Here is a 14,507-nt window from a genome sequence, read left to right as displayed (position 1 = left end):
TCCTGAGCTACTCAAGAGTCCATTGACCACTCTCTACCGTACCATTGCATGGTTACAATAACGCACACAAACATCTTGCCACAGCTCCTACACTGCAACCCAACACCCACTTGTGATTTATTATGCATTTATCTCCTTTTTGAACTTTCCTCACAACTCAGCCCAAGTCACTGCTACAAATTTCACAAAACAACTCTAGATGCTTCTGCTGTTCTGGCCACAAGCAAACAGCACCCTGTTAGGTCATCTCCTCCAGCAGCATCTCCGACAGTCAAAATTACTGTAGGCAGAGTAACTGTTAATGGGTAAATATGGGATGAAGGGCTTGAGGGCAGCCCTGCTGAAGAGGGACTTGGGGGTGCTGCTGGATGACAGGCTCTATGTGACCCATCAATATGCACCTGCAGCCCAGAAAGCCAATTATATCCAAAGCAGTGTGGCCAGCAGGGCAAGAGAGGGGATTCTGCCCTCTCTCATGAGACCCCACCTGCAGTGCTGCATCCAGCTCTGGGGTCCCCAGCACAGGAAGGACATCAACCTGTTGGAGCGAGTCCAGAGGAGGGCCACCAAGATGATCAGAGATGGAACAGGTCTCCTTTGAGGACAGACTGAGAGAGTTGGGGTTGTTCAGCCTAGAGAAGAGAAGGCTCCAGGGAGACCTTATTGTGACCTTTCAATACATGGAAACATTCAAGGTCATATTGGATGGGGCTCTGAGCAACCAAATTTAGGGGAAGATGTCTCTGCTCACTGGAGGGGGTTTGGTCTCTACAACCTTTCTACTACCCCCTTAAAGTATAATATCTGGGGGGAAAAAAAACCCCAGTATGAAAAGAACATTGTTCAAAGCTCTTGGGAAAGTGAGACATGATAAAGTAATGCTTCTCTTCTAAAAAGCATTCATAGGGGTCACTAGGCCATGTTAGTTTCCACAGTGGGAACAGTTTGTGTAAGAGCAGCAGTTTGTAAAACCTGTTGCAACGACATGAGATGGAAAAACCCACCCATAGCCTACTGAGCACAGAGCACACACCAACACAAGTGACCTGAGGGCAGCTGCCCTGAGCATGGCTGTGCTGCACTGTGGCAGGCCCTGGCTCAGCTGTCAAAGATCAGCTGTCAAAGATCCTGCTCATCTCCATTTACAAGGCCAACACCGACAGCCATTCCAGGGAGTACTCATTTACAGGCAGCATAGCTGGGCTTGTTGCAAACATAGTTTTTGTGCAAGAAAAAGAAAACTGCAATTTTAAAATGAATTATTATCGTTTATAATTCCATAAAGCAGGAGTTGGTCTGCAGTTAACAGATAGGATATTTAACTCAGTTTACCATTCTTTCCTAATGGCTTTAAAAAGCTGCTCTGATTTTTATTTCTTCCCAACACATATTTCAGCTTCACAAGGTATTTGCATAAGTAAGTCAATGCTACTCCACTTTGTGGCAAACACACTTGTTCTTGGAACACTCAGGCTTATTTTGTACTCTGATTTTCTTTGAAATCACTACAGTTACTTGGATAACCAAGGAAAACTACTCTGGGATTTAAGAACACCACAATCCATTTAAGGTACACATAACCAATGGATGTCTGAAGTGCTTCCCTTCCTTTTGGATAAAGCACAGAAAACCAGCCTACTGAAAGTTAAGGGAATAATCATGCGTTGACCCCTGTTGCAAGAGATGACCTCAAAACAGGCCACTAAGATCTAATTTTGAGGAAGCTGGCACTATTGAGTAGAACAAAGCTGACTGTCTTCGTACAAATATGGTAAATGGAAAACGTTACTGCCCAGTGTATTCTGAACAATAAAGTGTCAATGCAAAACATAAGCCAGCTGCTTTAATGTACCACATACTCAGGGTGCCTCCATAGCAAATGCAAGGCTCAGATACTCATTGAAATAGGAGGAATCTGATGACTACAGAAGCAAAGACTGCCAGGATTTGCATTGCTCAAAAGCAACTTTCTTTAGAAAGTTTCTGAGTCTATGCATTGGATTACATGCACGAACTATGTGCATGAATTCCTTTGTTAGAAGAGAATCTGCAAACTTTTGCAAAGAAGAAAACAGCATTTGAGGGAGGCAACAGTGACAGTAACAACTTCAAAAGGGAAGACTTCTCAGAGTGGTGCATCCATCCTACTCTTCACAACTTCCAACAGGCTGGTTTTTCATTCTGGCTTGACCTTTAGTGTTGACCATTCTTGTTTGACAACCTTTTGGATGGTTTGTTTTTACAAAATACCAGGCCTGCGAATCATCACACTTTCAAAAGTGAAAACAAAGTATTCTTCCTCAAGGGGCAGTTTCTAGTACTCCAGTTTTAGGAACCAAATTAATCCACCTGACACATTATATCTAGGCTTTGCAACTATCTCTATTGCACTGCTGTGCAAAAGTACTCAAAAGAGAGGCTTAGTTACCACTTCTCACTTCTGCCATCATTAAGTCAGCAGGAAGAACTGGTTACACCAAATAAATAAAAAACTTAACTATAATGAGGACAAATGCAAGACCTGTACTTCCTGATGACAAGCATTTGGAACATGTTTTTTTTCCCTTTAACTAGAAAAAGTAAGCATTACGTTTTGTCATAATGCTTAGAATTTCTGAGTTTTATAGAAAGTTTTTAGAATACAGATATATCCCTTTAAAAAGGGATTCTAGATTCTGAACCATCAACAGTGTGTAAATGTAAATTTAAATATATAATAAGCAATTTTTTTCCCCACCTGATTTTGGCCATACAGATGGCTTGAATACATCTGAGTTTATGGTAAGATTATACAGTATTACCATTCCCTGTTGTAGGATTACCAACTCATACCTTCTAAAGAACAACTGATTAGCCTACCTTCAAACACATCTGTCATTTTGCAGATGTGAGCAAAGTTAGCTCCATTTGCCCATGTATACACAACATCCATTAGGTTGGGTCTGAAAGAATTCAAGTAATTTTCTTCATCTGTTTCCAGTTTTGCCTCTGCTGACACTTTGGCGATTCTTTTTGCACACTCCTTTAAAATAAAATATTTTGTATTTATATTATACTTAACCAGAGTAAGAATTTACCTGACAAAAAGACATGCATATTAATAGGTATTAATAGAATTTAACTGACAAAAAGACATGCATTACACGATGAGTTTTTCTTTTCAGTGTGAAATTACTCATAATGAGAAAGTAAACCACTGTGTACATGAAGTCTGCCTCAACTAAGAATCTACAGTGTAGCAAGCAAGCTTATAAAACTTTTAGAGGCACATCCTAAATTAGCATAAAGATTTCTTTCAAACCATGTAACATATTATTAATTACACATTGTAAAATCACATGCAGTGCCAGCTGAATTCACTGATGAGAACAAAATTAGGTCTTTATATTTATTATACATTACTCATGAGCTTTGCTCATGTTAACATTAACCCTGAGCTTGGACAGATTTCTAATTACCTGCATTTGCCGAAGTGGTCCCGCCAACTGTTCAGTCAATTTTGGCATTTCACTGGACTGAAAAAGAAGATATTAAACAATCTCAAGAGCTCCGATACATTCGCTCTATACCAAATTAAATGCAAACCAGAAGTTCCATGCATGATGCTGCCACTCTACATTATTCCAATAAATTCTCATATGTATTTAGTGCCAAATACTAAAATTACTGAATTTCCCAAATGTTTGTTCCTCAAACTAGATCAGAAAACAAAATCTTTCTGTATGGTATACCAACATTATGAAAAGCAGCACCTGCTTTCTGGATACTTCCAAAATTCCCTCTATTTAGCTGTATCATAGTTTTGAACTGATGAATGAACTGCCATTAACTACTTTGACAGTTACAAACTTTTCTTTAAGAATACAAAATGTTTTTAATAACTGATTTATCAGCGGCAATATATGAAAATGTGGCTTTTCAAATACAGGAATATCTTTATGCCCTAGCTGTTTAGACTCAAGTACTATTGTTGAGTGAATCCCAATATTCTAATTAACAATGGCTTACCTTGGTTTCCCTTCTACTAACAAATGGAATGCATTAGCATCCGCTGCTAGTGTTTTTTTCCATATTTAGAATCAACATGTGTTACATCTTGCTACCTACTTGCAAAAATATTTCATATGGAAGTTTATTTTTACTAATTTTCTGGGGTGATATTAACCTGGTATACAGCTTGCAGTTGGGAAAACAATAACATCTGGTATTAAATGCCCATACTTTTAAAAACATATGGTCTGATTTTAACAGCCTTTTAGGTATCAATTCCATATGGTACTGCCAATTCAATCAGTGGTCAAGGGTGCGGACCATGTAACATAACACAGACATGTCTGAGGATTAAATATATGCTCATGCCAGAGTGCAGGGTGCAGTTATTGCTGAGCATCTTCTTGAGATAGTAATTCTAATTGTCAATTATATGGAGGGGTGTGTGTATTAATAGCAGCACGTATGCTGACAATCTACCAATACTGGTTGATTGAAGAGGAACACTGCCATTTAACACAACCTTTGGAGTGTCTCTCTTGAGGAAAGAGGGTTCAGCATTGAAGCTGACATGTTTTTGCTATGTTCAATGGGAGTTCATGTCAAACACCTTAGGAAGCCATCAAAAATGTGCACAGCTCATACTGTTATGACCGATTTCTGCAACTGAATTAAAAACAGTATTTTTAGAAGACAGGAATGTCTAAAATTCTTGAATTGAAGAAGTAACTCACATTCTCTTGAAACACAAAACAGCTGAGTAGTGCCGTTGCCTGCTCTGCAGACAAATCATTGAAGAGACCATTGAACATCATTTCTGTCAGGAGTAGTTCATCAGCACTAAAATAAAAGAGAATGAAACTTAGGGGAAAGACTTACTGATATGTAATTTTAAAATGAAGAACTATTAATCTGTTTTATGAAGCAACTGGATATGGATTAAAAAACCAGCATCTCAATTTTACTATCAGGGACACAAAATACACACACACACACACACACACACACACACACACACACACACACAAGCAAGTGTATTAGCTTTTTAAGGGGAATGCTAATGATTAAGAGACTACAACAGTACTTTAAAGAAACTAAAAGCACTTACTGGCCTACAATAAAACTCTCCTGACAGATCATATGAGTTAATATGAATAGCTGAATTAGTCAGTTTCTATCAGACAGAAATCAGAGATCAGAAAGAATCAGGGAGGTAGGTAACTTCAGAAAAGGACTAAAACTAGTACTGCTGCTGCTTAGAAAAAATTCAACTGGATATTTCCAGAACACTGAAGAAAGGAACAAACTTGCTTCAATTTACTTGAAGAATAAAGACTTAATAATGAATTATAAAAGTAATAACTTGATGCAGGTACAAAAGCCATACTTATTTGGATAAAACACCTCTATTTTTAGAGTTAATAAAAAAATACACAGGATGGGGGAAAAACAACATATAATTTAAAAAAAAAAAGATGTGTAACTTAAATGGTTACAAATGGTTACAGTCTGGAAGAAGATAAAACTCAGATTCGGCTTCCCCACTTGCTATCAGATTTTGTAGAGCAATTAGCTATCAAATAAACTTACCTGTAAGACAAGGAGTACAGCAGTCACTGCGACTTTTAAAAATACAAAATCCTACCAAAATCTGAGTTGCACTTTCAGGTATTAAAGACTGATTCATTATTTTTTAATCTTTTTCAATATATACGCACCTGATAAAGGTATTACAGTAAAATGCATCACTTCACAGATTCCTATGGAAACAATTTTGCTCTACTGCAAATCTGTCAGTGACTTGGTAACTGCTGACAATCATTGCTACACTCATTTGTGAGTGACTGTACCAACAGTCCTGGTCAACGTCAACCACAGAAATCAAGACCCTCCCCTCATGCAATGTACAATATTAAATGAAAACACATGCTATTACTTAAGGCACAAAAATAGCCATGGTTTTAATTGTAAAACCTGCTGCATTTTGTCCTTAAGTTGCTACTTTACTTACGCTGCTTGAATCAGCATGTTACCTTTATTACACAGAACACAGTCTCTAAAGAGCCCTTTTTCTAATTTTCTCAAAAACTTTAAAATATAAACATAATGTACTAATTTTAGCAAGGACAATAAAGTGCATATACACAACAATAAACAGTTTGCACAGAAGCCAGTTACCTGCTGATTTCACAAGCAACCCGTCCTTTCATCTCAATAACATCTGAAGACGTGGCAAACCCCAGTCTTCTCAAAACACGCTTGCGGCATTTGAGTTCATCCATTTGCAGGACAGTTCTGGCTTTCTTCAATTCTCGCTTTGCTACTTTAATATCCATAGCAATCTGGGGGGCCAGAAGGAGAAGAATTACACCTTGCTGGTTCAACAGAAGTAACTGTTTCAAAGACATTGTTTAATTTACATTAAGGCCTCAGAACAACGGTATATGAACATATTACTTGACTAGTTGACTTGCCTAAGTATTCTAAGAGGAAGGTTTAACACAGATTTAATAATAATAGTAAAAAAAAAATCAGCTCCATTTAACTACTGAAATCTCTGGTAAGCTTGGGAAGTTAGGCTATTTACCCACAGTGGGAAACAAACCAAATCAGTCCACACTAAATGACAAAGAATTCTCTATTGAGAAATGAGCACTCATCTTCTAAGACCTATACTACATCTCAGCTAACCAATTATTTAATGAAATGTAAGCCAAAGGCACAATTTTCTGCTATTAGAACTTCTCCAGTGGCTTGCAGTTCATCACAGTCGCCATCTATATCCTTACAGCAGACACCCTCACAAAAAGTTGCTCAGTTCATCAGGTCTTACCGCATGCTGTGCTGCCCCTACCAGAACCACTTCACTTCTGTGAAGTGGCTCCTGGAGAACCTGTTTTCTCAAGCAGCAGAGAAATATGAGAGCTTGTTTTATGCATAACTGATTTCAGTCTAAGACAGTACAAATGTATACAAAATAAGTAATTGCTTCCAGGCTGACAATCAGCTCGGGAAGCAGTAGCACAATGATTTCTCTGGTACGGTCAAGCTGATGAGCCCCATCAATTCAACTTAGGTTTGCACAAATATATTAAAAAATATCAATTAAAATTATCTATAGAGACTTTTCCTACACTGCATTGTGCTATGTCTATCCAGTGAAAAAGACCCCTGTAACCTTCTAATTCCTGAAAATTTCCTGAAGTTTTCTTTTCAGACATACTTTTCAGACATACATCTCTACCAAGGAAGGGCATACCACGAACTCAGCCATTTTGTTAGTGAGATTCAGTAATTTTAAGAGATGATTTGGGCTTTGCAAATAAAAAGAAAAGCAAGAAAGCAAGTAGGAAGACAACCTCCCTCCCCACTCTGTAGTTAAACACAAAGTAATTTGGTTTGTCTCTTTACCTGTGCTTTTTTTTCACAAAGCTTGTATATGGTTTCCAAGTTTGGATCGTTGTGAAGAGGATGCGAATACATCCTATGCTCAAATGCCTCTATTTTTTGGATTACTTTTTTCAACCCTTGGTCTTTGATGCCCATGTCATCAATAGGGTCTAGTAAGGGCACTCCATCAGGAAAACGTTTCTGTACCTCCTAAAATGATGAAAAAGGTTTTTTTTTTTTAAGAAAAGTAACAGTAAAATAATCTGGCATAATTATAGAGACACAGGAGGCTGTAATGTAAGTTATGTGACATTTCACAAGTTTTCAAAATCTGTTTAAAATTACTTGACAAGGAAAATAATTGATATACATTGTGACTGCCAACCCCTGTAAAGAACAAGGGTGAAGATGTGACAGAAACTTAACACCAATTTCTTTAGAACAAGTTGCCTCGGGTTTAAGGTTAAAGTACCTCACTAAGCAGAGCAGGGTACTTACACAGCCTAGTGGAACTCACCTGTACAGATTTTAACACACTTTGCCTATTATCAATAGGCCTCAAGTCTTTTGGTATGTAGAGGCGGATACTGCTGATAGCTGAGACAAGATGCACCAAAACAGGAACAACCTATCAAAGAGAGTGTAGTAACTCAAATCAGTAAAAACATACCTCTTACTACTGGCCCATAGCAAAACCTTTTCAAGGGAAAAGGAAAACTTTGTGCTCAAGAACACAGTAGTGGGTAAAAGAATATCAGAAAGCAGGAAAATGTGACTAATGACCTAAAGTATTCATAAAGAAGAAAATTAATTGTCCAAATGGAAAAATTCTGAATGCAGTTACATCTGGATAAAGACTACAACTGAAAACAAAACAACAGCTTTTCTATTACCTTGCGTCATAGCTGCTGGAATATCTCTTCTGATCCCAACCAGACAAATTATTGTCATATACTTAACTAATAATGCTACCAGCAGAGAACATCAAGACAAAAAACACATCTTCCCAAGTATGAAAACCATCACAACACCACGAAGAATCACTACTGCATTAAACTCCAAGGTTTAAATGGAGTGTCTGAGAAAAAACATGCAGACAAATTGCAATTTCCAGATCAAAGGCAGTATAACTTTGTTTTGATACAGGGTTTCAAATTGAAAATTTTTAATAATGCAAATATTTTCACTAAAAAAACCCTTCAATTTAATTTTAGAATGAGAGAGTTCAGCAAAGATGTCCAGAGAGGTGGTGGAGTCACCATCCCTGGAAGGGTTCAATAAACAACTGGATGTGGCACTTCATGCTAGGATGCTAGTGATAAAACGGTGTTCAAGGGTTGGACTAAATTATCTTGAAAATCTTCTCCAGCCTTAATAACTTTCATAAATAAAAAAGGAATTCTTCCCAGAGACAAGATACTGTTAAAGAAAAAAAACATCTGTCAAACAGTACTACTAAAAATGTATTACTTTAATTTATTAAGAAGGCAGAGTTAGGTGTACAGATTCTCTCTCTTCCTTAAATACATCAGTCCCTCTTTTATCAGAGTTTGGAAACAAAGATTTGGGAAAGTTTATAAGGAACCACTGAGAATAAAAACATTTAACAAACCTGCATCTCTCCTCTCTCATCAGGTCTGGCTGGCTTTGCAGACTCAGTAGCAGAATTTTTCAAACTGTCTTTGCTGCAGTGCAGGAGCACTTCAACTACATACAATGGGTCCAATTCACCGGAATTTGGCTGTTGAGGGTACAGAAAAAGAGCAGGTCTGTAGCAGTTATTTTAAAATACAAGCAGGAATGAATAAAAACCACATGATTTCTCCAACATTAAAGGTACGAAATGAGCTAAGTCTCTTACAGAGTATCAGCTCAGTATTGCAATACATCCTCAAAACCTACACTCTGGTGAACTGACTGGAAGATCCCCCCCACAGAAAAACACATTTGAAAAAATTACCCTCCCCCATCCTCCCTTGCCAGAGTAGCCTAAAGTCTGCTTGAAGTTTCAGCTGCATCTGCGTTTTCTTCTATATGTAGCTCGTTTGAAGTCCGCCAGTATGTTTTAAAACTTTAATGCATATTTGCATCATGCTAGCAGTACTGAACTTTGTATTTGGAGAAAAAAAAAAAAAAAAGAAAACCCAAAATTAAGGGGATGTCTTTCATTTTCAGGTTTGCAGGTTCAAGTTTTCATGCACAACAAAGACCACAGAAAAATCTTTCAAGCACAGCAGCTTGTGTCTGTGCCAAGCGGAAAGCTGCGTCTTGCAGGCTACATCTTTATACAACCCAAACTGTACCCGTAACATCTGACATTCATTTAAAGAACACAAACATGTAGATGTGGTGATTAAAGACTACTGTTCACAAGGCCATAACCTTTTTTACACACTGCTTTAAAAAAGACTGGCAATAGTTATTTGGATCAACATGCACTAGGGTTGCTCAAATACACTCCTACTACAAACAAGTATTTTTAGGACTTAGGCCTAACACAAAAGGCAGACGTCACCTTTTAAAATACCATGTCTGTAAGCTTTCTGCTTCCAAATACAAAAGAAAAAACATTATTTTCAAAATCCGGTCTTAACTCAGTTCACTTTTACTGGGCAATATTTTTCATTACAAATCTACCACATACTATTTTATTTCACTGCATGACAGCTAGAATTTTTAAGATATTCTCATAAGTGCTATGAGAAAGTACCACCATAAACTAAAGAGAAAAACAGGGTTTACCTGTCCTGTCGTACAAGCTAAATTATTTCTTCAAGAAACACCAATTACTTGCTGAGGAAGAAAGTATTCCTTGGAATTATATACTACATTTGCAGAAAGCACTCACAGCAATGTAGGAGATCCAAACCACTGTCACCCTCTGAATTAGAATTTTAAAATACCCACATGTACCAGATCAGTATCCAGCCAAAGCCAGGGAAGGCACAATGCTGGCTTGAATGAAGTAGAGACTAAACTCATAGCTGCACAAGTGTGCTACATTCTAGACATCTAGAGATATCTAGAAAATTATGAGAGGAAAAAATATTTCTACCCATGATTGTATTGTAAACTTACTAGTAAAGCAGGAGTATAAAAATCATTAACATCTGCTGCTAATATTACTCTCTTTAAGTTTACATACACCAACATCTTTTAGAAACTGCTGACTAGACAAGACTCAATTTACAACTGCTTTTTTAACGTGTACTGTTTCCTTCCGTGCAGTATAGGTTCTAAAAACCATTAAACCCTAGAACAGCAATGGACATGTTTCTATATGCAAGAATAAAAGAAGACTAGAGCCCTTAAAACACTTGTTAGCCACAGACTTCTCTGCCATATCAAATTCAAATGATTCTTTAATTCATGCTGCATCAATTCACATGCTCCAAGGACAAAATTAAGCCCTTTTGAGCAGAGAACTGCAGAATTATTTGAATTCTTAGGATTTTAGATTTGCCCTGAAACAGCTCTTACTTCAAGTGTACAGAAACAAACTAAAGTAAGAAAGATGATCATGCCCCAGAACCAAGAATGGTAGAACAAATAACCAATTCACAGTTACAGATAAGTAATATCAAACTTACTGAAAATTCAATGACCATGACACAGCACTGAAAGAGATGTTTATGTAGTAAACATTATAAATATATAAGGATTATAATAATCTAAACAGGGAAGATAGAATTGCAGCACCTCAAATTTTGTTATCAATAATTTTTGACAGACAAAAATTTCATATCTAGAATCAGGGATGAAATAATACTGACTATCAACAGCACAACAGTATCATTAGCTGGCACAATCCAGCGGAAATAAAATTTCTCACTCAAAAACTTTAATGGGGTTTTATGAATTCCAAAGGACATAATTATTGTGCTGTCTACTATAATGTAGAATATATAGCAAGCATCCCTGCTTGAGACAAATTCTATTTTGAACAGTAGACAGAAAAGTGCTATTTGTATTGACAGTTTCATGGAACACTGATTTGTCTAATTATGTTGGAAAAGCATCTATACATAATAATAAACATAATTAACATGGCTCATGCATTTGCTTTCGCAGTGCAAAGAACAAGGAGTATTATGTGAAATACAGACATAGTATAACCCAAAATTCATTATTAATTGCACAGATTTCTCATTAGAAAAAGGATTTAGGAACTACGATACAGCAAAGAAAAGCTTGCAACTAAACTAGCAATATAGTCTGAATTCAACATAATTCCTAAAAGTAAACCCAAAGAACTACTCTACTTAGAGTGAATGAAGGTCTGAAGATACAGCATAAATGATATCTTTCCAGTACTAAGTAAGTATACTTGTATACTTTAAATAGTAATAGGGAATGACATCTGTGTCTCTGGACAAAAACCATTGAACAGACACTAAAATGGGTAAACAACAACAACTTAAAGTAATTTGTTTTGTCTCTGCTCACAGAAACTAGTCTTTTCATACTGACTTCAAAAGTTACATAGCTTGAAGTTTGTTCCTTTATTTCCAGCACCTATTGTCATTCTTTCCACACTCAGAAGGAAAAATTAAACCCAGCTGCTAGAACAACTTAATGAAAAAAGTACTGCTGGAGCCACATCCACCTCTTGCAAAACAGTCCATAATTTCAAAGCTAATATTCAAGCCCAAAGGTTTGTACAACAGTAAGACAGGCCAGATAGGGAAGGAAAATATACATGTGAGTAAAATATGACACAGATAGAAGAAATGCCTCCAAGTGACATAGAAGTTGGCAATTTCACAGGGAAAGCTGGGACTGGGGGACAATCTGGTTTATTGCTGTGTGTCTCTATGAGAAAACCAATCCACAACCAAAGATTTAAGCAACAGCACTAATGGCCCAGTTTTTCAAGTTGAAAAAGGAAAGAAATTACTTTCAAAAGGGAAGATGGAAAACAAAGCAGAATCTCTTTTAATAAGTTCTGTAGGAACACATTTTTCTCATTTCCTCTAACGAATACATATTAGAAAAGCACCAAAAGGTGCCACAATGAACAGGCACCACCAGAACTTAACAGACACAGCTTTGCATTTAGACCTAGCAAACAAGCCAATGCTCTGTTAAAATTACAGCCAAAATGCTATCACAGAAGAATATGGTTGCAACTTAGGTCTTCATTTACAGAACAGAGTAGCTGGTCATAACATTTCTGAAAGGGAGACCAACACATCATCTAAGGGTTACACAGAGACCAACTATGAAAACGCATTTCTGGAAGTCTGGCTTCTATTGCATCACTGCCCTCTGTCTTTTCTTCCAAATGCCCTCAGATCCTTTTCTATTGTTTTGCTCTCTTTGTATTTTAATTTTCCAACTCTATGAAAACATCTCAGAGGACAAGCAATTCCATGTCTCATGTCCTAACTTAGAACTCAAAGCACAATTTGCCAGTTTAAGATAACCTTCTTCATAGAACTAAAAGCCAGTCTCCCACTGTTCTCAGCCTTCTCTTAGGGCTTCTATAGATTTTCTGAGAGAAAACATTGGAGTATCTTTCTCATGAACAGCTTAAACTAGCACTGGTAATGTCTCAGAAACAACTTAGTTTGAAACATTTTCAATGCTACGTAAAATCAAGCATTTCCTCCACAAATACGTTAAAAGTTAAAAACTGAACACCAGACTTGAAGTTTTCTTCATGCTCTATAGCTTTATTTCTTTACACTTTCACTTCAGCAAGTTCAGAGCTTTTTCTAAATTTGGGGTAAAAGGAAGTTATTTTTGCCTTTGAGAACTATAAAGAAATAGGAGTTTTATCTTATTTTCAGAAAACACAGCCAGGTATATATTTCGGTAATGGAGAGAATGTGTATTTTACCTTAACATTTGATTTCTTAGAGAAATTAACAACCACTCCCCATCCGTAGTCATCACCTTCATTCTTCACCTGGAAATATTGCAATATATATGTTATAATGTAACATATATAACAAAATCGTAGCAAGCACAACATTTTGTATTTTTTATATTTACAACAGCAGTTGTGGACTACTATTCATCATGAAAACAGTATTTATTTTAATGCATTACTGAATGTTTAGCAAAGAAACACAAGTCAAAATTGGTGCTTAGTGGGATGCATGTAATTTTTCAAGATGGTAAACGGGCAGACACAAATGAACCTTGCAAATAGGTAAAAATGAAAAACAAAACAAAAGGAAAATCAAATTACCTTTACCAGTCTTCCTGGCTGTAGAAAGGGCAAGCAGTACTTTGGTTTGTGAATATACTCTTCAATATCTTTACCCAGTCTTGCAAGCTGCTGGCGGATTCTGTAGTATATCACCACATTTTCTTCATTGGGAATTACAATTTTGTTGTACTGTGCTTCCAAATTATTGACTCCTATAAGGAAATGGAAAATCTCATTAAAATTAATAGCTTCACATAGATTGAGAAATCAGTGTTTCACTTTTGGATCTCCATGACTAATATTTTAAGACTGCTTCTAGTATGAATTTTTTACTTACAATAACTCATTCTCTGGAAAGCTAGAAATCTGTAAATTCATCCACTGAATTAAATACCAGTGTTATTTTCTTAAAATAAACAAGCTTGAGAAACTGGAAAAGGCTGGCACCCAATTATCCAGGAATAACTGATCTAGGTTTGCACAGAAGCCCCATTAAAACTTGCAATGATTTTGTAGAAAGGTCTACCACAACAATGTCTACCACTGCTTTTTATCTCCTCCTACAAAAATAAGATTGCTCAAAGATATCTTCTAAAAACGTATGTTTCAACAAGAGAAGAGTTTTTAGAAGATGGTCCTCCTAACTTGCTTTAGGCTCTGATTTATCCGTTGAAAATCAGTATTTTCTTCCTCCAATATTTTTATGCCTTATTTAAGCCAATCAGTTTCTATTCTAAACAGCATGAGTCATTCTCTTATACTGATATCACCAGCAAACAAAAACGAAGAACAGACTATAAAAAAATCTTTTTCCTCTCTACCAATTTATCCTCTTGCATGCTGTTTTTGAAGGCTCATAAGTGGCCTGGAAATCCCACTTCACTGGGACTTGAGAGACAGCTCAGGGAAGTGCTCCTTATTTTTACCTGCCAATTTTAAAAAGAAATAAGCCATCCATTCATGCTCACGG

The 14,507-nt window shown here is 36.7% G+C and overlaps 1 protein-coding gene across 1 annotated transcript in view; it reads right to left on the bottom strand.

Annotated features, from left to right (window-relative positions):
* MTREX (Mtr4 exosome RNA helicase) overlaps positions 1-14,507 on the bottom strand; it is a 41,831-nt gene that overhangs the window by 991 nt on the left and 26,333 nt on the right. Inside the window, exons 17-25 of the mRNA XM_084225821.1 lie at positions 13,577-13,749; positions 13,223-13,291; positions 8,993-9,121; positions 7,898-8,008; positions 7,402-7,590; positions 6,169-6,332; positions 4,725-4,830; positions 3,459-3,515; positions 2,860-3,022 (exon numbers count right to left, since the gene is read on the bottom strand). Coding sequence (XP_084081947.1) covers positions 2,860-3,022; positions 3,459-3,515; positions 4,725-4,830; positions 6,169-6,332; positions 7,402-7,590; positions 7,898-8,008; positions 8,993-9,121; positions 13,223-13,291; positions 13,577-13,749 — 1,161 coding nt within the window. The remainder of the gene's footprint in view (positions 1-2,859; positions 3,023-3,458; positions 3,516-4,724; positions 4,831-6,168; positions 6,333-7,401; positions 7,591-7,897; positions 8,009-8,992; positions 9,122-13,222; positions 13,292-13,576; positions 13,750-14,507) is intronic.

This window comes from Fringilla coelebs (assembly GCF_963513975.1).
Source record: "Fringilla coelebs genome assembly, chromosome: Z".
NCBI lineage: Eukaryota > Metazoa > Chordata > Aves > Passeriformes > Fringillidae > Fringilla > Fringilla coelebs.
The sequence above is the reverse complement of the archived record's forward strand: the minus strand, read 5'-3'. Positions and strand labels throughout refer to the sequence as shown.